General features: G+C 47.2%; 1 protein-coding gene across 2 annotated transcripts in view; it reads right to left on the reverse strand.

Annotated features, from left to right (window-relative positions):
* Nucleotides 1-4,499, reverse strand: part of CPPED1 (calcineurin like phosphoesterase domain containing 1) — a 150,619-nt gene extending 146,120 nt beyond the window's left edge. For both annotated transcript variants that reach the window (XR_005213592.1, XM_037814584.1), the window contains exon 1: nt 4,314-4,499. Coding sequence is in view for 1 of the 2 variants with exons in the window: in XM_037814584.1 (XP_037670512.1) it covers nt 4,314-4,383 (70 nt within the window). In the remaining variant the exon portion in view is untranslated. The remainder of the gene's footprint in view (nt 1-4,313) is intronic.
* Nucleotides 4,500-8,844: the final 4,345 nt, after the last annotated feature.

The raw sequence follows: 8,844 nt of genomic DNA on the forward strand, positions 1-8,844 counted from the left end.
ACCCCTCTCCATTGCCACCATTCACGTCTGCGTGAACCACTCCCTTGTTCTCTGGTCCCCTTCCAATCCTCTGCCCTCTGGCAGCCTGTGGCAGCTCCAACAGGCTAGAAAGCGTCAACACTTCAGCCCTCCCATAATCTCCACCAGCAGTCACTCCCTCCTCCCACTACCACAAAGAGGCATACTGCAGGTAAACAATGTGGAGTTTGAAACAAATTCTTGAACTTCACCTTCCCATCAGATTGCACCTTCAGTGCCTCTTAAGTAGAAATTCTTTGGTTGCTTTTTTGTTTGCTGCAGTCAAACCACTCCTTTCAAAATATAAACCTGATCGTGTGTCCTTATTTCTCCACACATATCCAGCTTTGATGCTATTAGGATAAACACAAATCTCCTTAATTTGTGCTTCCTTCCCTGCCCATTTCTCCAGTATCTCCCAATTTTCCAGTCTCTCCCACCCCATGCCCTCATCCTTCAACTTTCTGCTGAAGACAAATGGCCTACTTTCTCCCACATCCTTCCTTTTCCCATCCCACATGCCACAGGACGTTTTTACACTTGCTCTGCCCATGGTCCACCATGGTCTTTCCACCCACCATGGCCCAGTTTACTCATATTCACCCTTGAGCTCTAGGATGAAGCATCACTTCCTCAGGGAAGCCCTGCTGAATGCCCTTATGCATTCAGACCTTCCAGGGAGAGGCTCTCATGGCATCTCACCCCTCCCTTTTCTGACAATTGCCACAATGCAATCTTCACTGGTTTGGGGGACTGTCAGGTTAATGTCAGGCTCTCCAAGTAGGTGCTATTGAGGGGCCCCAGATGCAGCCTCACCTCTGAATTCTGCTCCTCACTGCACCCTAGCAGTTGCATAATATGGGGCGAGGCAGGTGCTTAGCACAGGTGCAGGGAACAGATAGTCTGGGATACAGAGAGATGGATGGCCAAAAAGTATATTTTCTCCCTAGGCCAACTGCTTTCCTGTGCCCTTGACCCCATCTTTTCCCATCCTTTGGGGAATGCTCTCTAACAATTATCCTGTCTTCTACATTGTGAACACCAGATCCCTCTCAGACCCATCACGTGACATTGGGCAAGTTGCCTAATCTTTCTGATCTTCATTTTTTTTTCCTGCTGCAAAAAGGGGATAATCATAATACCTACCTCATTAGGACTATTTCAAACATGATATGAGATAATCTGCACAAAAACACAGGGTACAGTGAATGGCACACAGGAAACCCTTGATAAACGTGAGATGCTCCTTTTGTTCTTATCACCACTAATACTATTTTAAACCCTTCAGCCCTGGTCTCCCCTTTTCTGTAAAAGCCTTCCTTCAGCACTGCTCCTCCCATAAGCTGCTATAGGATTATGCTAAAATCCCATGTTTTCCCTGCATCACCAAACAGAACCCTACCCTTGCTGGCTTCACATCCTCACCCCCCATCATTCCTCAAACGCTGTGCACCAGGCTTCCCCCTACAACTGTACTGAAACTGTTCTCCTGGAGGTCATCTGATAATCAAATTTGCCAGCCTCTGTTCAGCTTCCACTCAGCTAGGGCTCTGTGGCATCTGACCCTGCATACCACCCTGCCTTAAGCCCTCCTCAAAGCTTTGGTGCCAAGGCCCACTCCTGATTTTTATCTTTTACCATGTCTGGTTGTTTCCTGCTCTGGGGCCATCAGTAGATCTTTGTCCTCTCCCCTAAACGGAGGCAGATCCTAAGGTTACACACACCATGTGCTACTCCACACTCTTCCCCTTAGCAATGCCATCCAGCCCCCTCTCTGTGGTTGGCAACCAAACCTGCATCTTCAGCTGTGCACTGCAGCCTCAAGGAATCCCATGTCCTCCTGCCTTCTGGGTAAGTTTCCTCAGATTTTCTAATGTACCACAAAGCCAACACTTCCAAAATCAATGTCCTCACCTTCCTAGATCTCAAACCTAATCTACTCTTTGCTCCTTGATTTCAGTTAATGGCCACCTTCTCAAAATCACTCAAGACCAATGCATTAAATCCCAACTCCTCCCCCTACAGTGGCCCCCAGAGTCCACCAGTTGCCAAGAACTATTTTTGCACCCTAGTTTCCCACCTTGATTATGAGCCCCTGAGGCAATAGCTTTCCTTTTTTTCCCCCTTTTTCCTACACTCCACAAGATACTAGAGAATGCATGGAAACATAAATATTTCTTGAACTGCAAAGATAGATACAGCAGAGAAACAGGGAACTCATACAGTTTTGGTGGGAATACAAGTTGGTATAACCACTTTGGAAGATAATTTGCCAAGCTGAGGATGATTATACCCCATAATCCAGGACTCCACTCCTAAGCATATGCCCCAGAGAAGCTCTCCCAGGTGTGCACAGTAAGATTTGTACACAAATGTGCAGAGCAGCGCTGTTCAGCATGAAAAAAAAGAAAGAAAGAAAAAAAAAAAAAACATAAAACCAGAAACAACTCAATGTCCATTGTTTCAGTTAGGGCCCTAAGAAGAAACAGCTGGAATACTCAAATTAGGGTAATTAAAGGAGGGTTTTAAGAATGGTCTATTTGGGATGGGTTGGTATAGGGAAACTACAAAGGATACTTTAGAGGCCCAAAGACAGAAAAGCAAAAGTGTTGCCACTCCTACACTAGAAAGGAGGAAGGGAGGAAGTTGTTACCCAAATCTGGAAAGAGAGCCCCCAGAAGAAAGGCTACCTTGAGATAAACAGTGACCTTCAGGTACCAAACACACCCAAGGCAACCTCACAGGGAGTGAACTAGGGAAATAAACATCCTGCCTTGGCACCTCCATCCCTCTGACCTCTCACCAGAACTCCCCATTGGCTGAACCCAATGGAAAACCAGAGGGTGATGAGCCCATTAATACAGCCCACCTGGGGCAGGTGGGGAAGGAATAGAGATCTGGAGAGGCGGAGAGAAGATATCTAGCACAGCCAGTAACAGAATGTATAAAGTATACACTCAAACAATGCACTATTGCCCAGCAGGGAAATGAATGAATTAGAGCTACTTATATCAATACAAATTAATCTCAAACACATCATATGGGGGGGGGGCAGATTGCATTAAAATGTGTAGAGAATGGTGCTGACAGATGGTATTTATTTTCCAAAATTGGCCACAGCTATATTTCTGGTTCCACATACTCTTCTAGAACATCGCCACTCCCCCATCAAGAGGTACAAAGAAGGAAAAGAACAAGAGTCTAGGACAGAACTATACAGGAGTCTCTCTGAGGTAGCAATTGATCTTTAAAATGAGGTGCGAAGGCTGAGAAGCAGCAGGTCTGTGAGCCCTACTATGAGCTGCTGGAGCAGAGAGAAGAGCAGGGTCAAAGCCCTGAGGATGGAAAGGCTGTGGCCCTCTTAAATGCAGTTCAAGGAACTCAGCGTGGCAACACAGGTGGGCAAGGGAGAAAGTGGAAGGCATGAAGCAGGAAAAACAGACACAAGCCAGACCACGCAGGGCATTTGGGGTGATTTCCCTGGGGATACAAAGCTGGTGAGTGCCTGAAAGGAATTTCAACTCCAAGCAGCAAAAACCCTGAACCAGGAGCAAACCTCACTCTTGACTCACAGCTCAAGGACTAACACTCACTGGGCGCTTAGCATGAGCTCTACACTGGGCTATGGAAGTACTTCATGTGCTCTAGCTCTGTTAACACAACAACCCTATGAGGAGGGGACTAACACACCCATTTTTACTATCTAAAAACAAAGTCCAAGCACTTAACTCTACCACGACTCTAGACTGCCTTTCCTCTCTGCTGTTCTGATAGCCACCGTTAATATTTCGGAGTATACCTCCCATTATAGCAAATACCCTTTGCTATGGAGTATAGAATACATCATGCTGAGCTATCACAATAAAAATAACAGCATCCAAAAGTCGCCTGATGCTTACTGAGTGCCACACATGGACCTATTTTTCCTGTATTCCGGGTGAGGAAACTGAGACCCAAACTGGCTGAGTGCCATCGCCAAAGCAGGAAGGAAACCGAATTTAAAACTGCGGAGCCTACGCTACTACTAAGTGTGCTTTGCTGCCTGGCTCTCTGGAAAGTTAGGTCAAGCTCAGGGGGCTCCAGGACCGGACCCCAGATGTGGACACCCGCCTCGCCGCAGCGCTCCCGGAAGCCCTAGAGACGGGCCGTGCGGCCTCTGTTCCGTTCCCCAGACTGCTGGTGCGGCCCCCGAAAGGAGCCGGCAAGAGGCGCGTGCACCCCGACCTAATGTCCCCCTAAAGAAAAGTTCCGCAGCCCAGGCGTCGTCCCCTCCCCAGGTGGGGAGCCGGCAGTACCTTCTGGAAACGCGTCCAGGATCCTGCCCCGGGCTCTGTGGAAAACACCCCCCACCTCCGGAGCGGACATGGCGAGCGGGCCTCCTGCAACGCCTCAGTTCACCGCGTGGGAGGTAACGGCGCGACCCCACACGGCCTAACCGCCCGGCCTGCCCCGCTTGAGGCGGCGCCCTCTGCTGGGGGCGGGGCGGGGCGGGGCGGGCGCGCGGGGCTCGGCCGCTCGGGGCGCCGCTAGTGCTGCCTGGGCGGGGCGGAGGCGCGAGCGGCTCCTCTGGGATCGACCCCGGCGCCTGGCGAGCGGAGACCCGGTTGGATGGGCCAGTGTGGCCTGAGGGGGCCTCCCTGGGCCGGGCTTGGGTCCAGTTCTTCCCTAAACCTAGGATTCCCAGGTTTAGCAAATAAAAACACGAGAAGCTCAGTTAAATTGGAATTTTGGAAAAACCATGAATAATGGTTAACTATAAACATGTCCCATGCTATACCCTAAAATTTTGTATCTTAAAAAAAAAATTACCTTGAGGCAAAAATTGGTCCTTTCTCGGGACAATGCTGCAGGCTACCCACTGATTTTTGACACTTAATCCCGAGGTGTCCTCAGCTTCCCAGTCATCATCGTCGTAGTCATTCTATTATTATCATCCTCATTCTATTGTCATCGCTATCGTCGTTTCCGATTATCATCATCGCTCACCGTTCACCAGGCACTGCTCTGAACACTTGGCTTGCAGTTCACTTTATCCTCACAACAGCGCTGGAGGCTGGTGCTGTCATTAGCCCTCTTTGTCAGATGGGGAAACTGAGTCAGAGAAGTGAAGAGACTTGCCCAAGAGCACACATCTAGAAAAGGAGGGAAGCTGCAGGTGACCCAAACTAAGATCTATCCATTCAAAAGCGATTGCAGTGAACCAATAAGCCAGCATTTGCCAAGCTTGTTTTTTAAAATACAAATCCAAACTAGACCTGTGGAATCCAAATCTTCAGAAAAGTTTGTTTTTAACAAGCACCTGGGGGAGTTGTTATGTTATGCCAAGTTTGGAAAAGCCTCTTCTGAACTGTGTGCCTTCATCGGAGGCATTCTTTAGGCAGTTAAAATGGCCGGACAACTGTCTTTTAACCTTGGACCAGAGCCATGCAGGAAGCAGTAAATAATAATGGTTAAGCTTCCCGGGTTCTGGAGGCAGAGTGACTGGGTTCTCATTCTGATTCTACCACTTGCTGAGCTGAAAACTGAAAACTTCTTCATTTCTCCGTGCCTCAGTTCCCCTATCTGCAAAATGAGAAGAATAATAGTATTACCTCATAGGGTTACTGGGAGGCTTAAATGAATTGGTGCTTTAAAAAAGTGCTTAGAATAACAGTGCCTAGCAAATGCTAAGCACTCTGCGAATATTAGCATGCTTCTCATTATCGTTATTATTCATCATTACATCCCTGTTTCCATCATAGGGCCTGGCCCAGAGCGGGGTTTCGGGAAATGTTCAAGGAGGGAATGAAATGAATGTATAAGAATCCAAAGCCTTTATTGTGCCTCAAGGCTCTGCAGGATCCAGCCCCTTCCCACCCCTCACCCTGAATAACTGCAGCCACACTGGCCTCTTGCAGTTCCTGAAGAAGCAAATCCATTTCCTTCTTTGCCGATGCAGTTCCTTTCGCTTTGACTACCTCTGTCTCTGCTAAGCTAAAGCCCCTTTGCTTAAATGACACTTCCATGGAGGAGCCTTCCCCTGCACACTTACACACACCCTCCGGATCTGAAATAGATCCCTCCCGTTCTTTTCCAAAGCACACTGTTTTTGTTTGCACAGGTGGTAAGTACATGTCTACAGGTGTAATTTTTGGTTAATGTTGTCTTGCCAACTGGATTGTCAGCTCCTCGAGGGCAGTAACTTTGACTGTCTTGATCACCAAGCAGGGTGCTTGAGGCATAGATACTCAAATAGCAGGTGCATAAATAAATCAATAGATTATGAATATCTTGGTACGGTAACCCCTTTTTGAGCCCTAGCTGCCAAGCATAGCTGTATTGGCAACCTCAGAAATGCACTGGCAAGAGCCACTGAGTGATAGTAATTGCTGTAACTAACCCTTATCCTGGTGACCTCTTAGCCTCCCTGCCTGCCCTGTCCTCTCCCACATCCCTTCCCTCATTGTACAGATCAGCAGTTCCTCTAGCCTCTGACCACACTCTGCTTCTTTTCAGTTGTCTGCCTGGAAGCTGAGACAAGGCAGATAGGCAGCATGAAAAGAACATATGCCTGGGCCCAGAAAGATGTGTTCCAGTCCACTTTCCAGCTGTGTGACCTGGGGCAAGTCACTTAATCTCTCTGAGCTTCAGTTGCTTCATCTAAAATGGACATAATCATAACTCCAATCTCATATGGTTGTTGTGAGGAATAAATGAAATTCTAGGGAAAGTTTCTTGAACATACTAAATACTTGATACATTCTTTGCCATAGTTCATAGTGTTAGTATTGTTGTTTTGTTGTTGTTGTTGTTGGACTACCCTTCTATTCATTCTTTTCTGGTCAAAGTTCTACTACTCTTTCAAGATTCTATTCAGGTATCATCTCCTATATCAGTCAGTCATCATTTCACTGCAAATACTAAAGATCAGTTCAAATTGGCTTACTCAGAAATAGGAATCCATTACCTTATATAAATTAAAACTCCAGGACAGCTTCAGGTGCAGTTTGATCCAAGGGCCCATATGCTATCCTCAGAATCCAGCTTCCCTCCTTTTATCCTCTCTGACTTTTATAATTTTGACTTTATCCTCAGTCTCCAAAGACTGGACTCCCTCCTATTCCTGGGAGGCTCTGGACTCCCCCTTCACAGGAGCAGAATTGCTACAGCCATTCCAGAACACACCCTCATGAGATGCCACTTAGGGGGAGGAGAGGAAGGAGACCTCTTTTTCTCAGAAGCTCCCAGCAAACATCCCTTTGCACCAAATGCCTGTTTGGATACTTGCTCCTTGCGGAATGTCCGAAAGGTGAATGGGATGCTTGGATTGGCCCCAGCCAAAAGGGCTACCCCTGGAGAGGGGGTGGCTGGTATCTTCATCCAAACCACATGGTTTGAGAATATGGTTCTCTTAAAATGAGGTCTGGGTATCTGTGCCGGTTTGAATGTATTATGTCCCTCAAAATGCCATTATCTTTGATGTAATCTTGTGTGGGCAGACATATCAGTGTTGATTAGATCGCAATTCTTTGAGTGTTTCCTTGGAGATGTGCCCCACCCAACTGTGGGTGATGGCTTTGATTGGATAATTTCCATGGAGGTGTTACACCACCCATTGAGGGTGGGTATAAATTAAATCACTGGAGCCATATAAATGAGCTGACAAACAGAAGGAACTTAGTGCAGCTGAGAGTGACATTTTGAAGAGGAGCTACAGCCAAGAGGGACACTTTGAAGAATGCACAGAAGCTGAGAGAATAGCTGCAGATGAGAGACAGTTTGAAGATGGCCGTTGAAGGCAGACTCTTGCTCCGGAGAAGTTAAGAGACGACAAACACCCCCAAGAGCAGCTAAGAGTGACACTTTTGAGGAACTGCAGCCTAGAGAGGAACATCCTGGGAGAAAGCCATTTTGAAACCAGAACTTTGGAGTAGATGCCAGCCATGTGCCTTCACAGCTAACAGAGGTTTTCTGGATGCCATTGGCCATCCTCCAGTGAAGGTACCCAATTGTTGATGCCTTACCTTGGACACTTTATAACCTTAAGACTGTACCTGTGTAACCAAATAAACCCCTTTTATAAAAGCCAATCCATTTCTGGTGTTTTGCTTAATGGCAGCATTAGCAAACCGGAACAGTATCCTAGCACTGAGAAAGGGGGAAGAGCTAAGGAAAAGGAGCCATCAGATTGCAGCCATTCTCAGCAGTTCCCATGTAGGAGTGAGGGGTAAAGGTTTACACACTGGCTAGGAACTACCATGCCCCCTCTACACCCTTTTAAAAACTTGCTGTTTCTTCCATTCTATACCTTGTAACACATATCCTTATAAAAGTCCTAATCCAAGCATGTTGTTATTTAGAGATCCAGGGACATTATTAAGATCATCTCTTGCTATACTGGGCTACATTATAGTCTCACTCCATGCAGCAAGCAAAACCATTTGTCCTAACACTAAATGGCCCTAGGCTGCTGAGCTTTCATAGTTCTTCTGTCTACTTGTTACAGATCTTACATCTCCTCTTCATTGTCTGGCTGTGAGCTGTCACTTCTCACTGTTTCTGGCGTCTGCTTCTAGCAAGTCCTCACTGTCTGCTCCTTCCCTTACTCAGAGCCCTTGTTTCCAGTTTGCCCAGGTGTGAAACCCAACCACAAAGACTGAAAGGATTAGGAGCCAGGTTGGTTTAGGATTTGAGCCAGTAGGCTTGGGATAAGAGAACAAGGACTCATTTAGAGAAAAGCGCTTGGGCTCTGGATTACTGGACACAGTCATTCCTAGTTAGACTGCCAGAGGCCCTTCCTTTGGCAGCATTGGATTCCCAGACTGGGGCTCAGAGTTGAAGTTGGTG

Source organism: Choloepus didactylus, chromosome 21 (assembly GCF_015220235.1).
Source record: "Choloepus didactylus isolate mChoDid1 chromosome 21, mChoDid1.pri, whole genome shotgun sequence".
Taxonomy (NCBI): domain Eukaryota; kingdom Metazoa; phylum Chordata; class Mammalia; order Pilosa; family Megalonychidae; genus Choloepus; species Choloepus didactylus.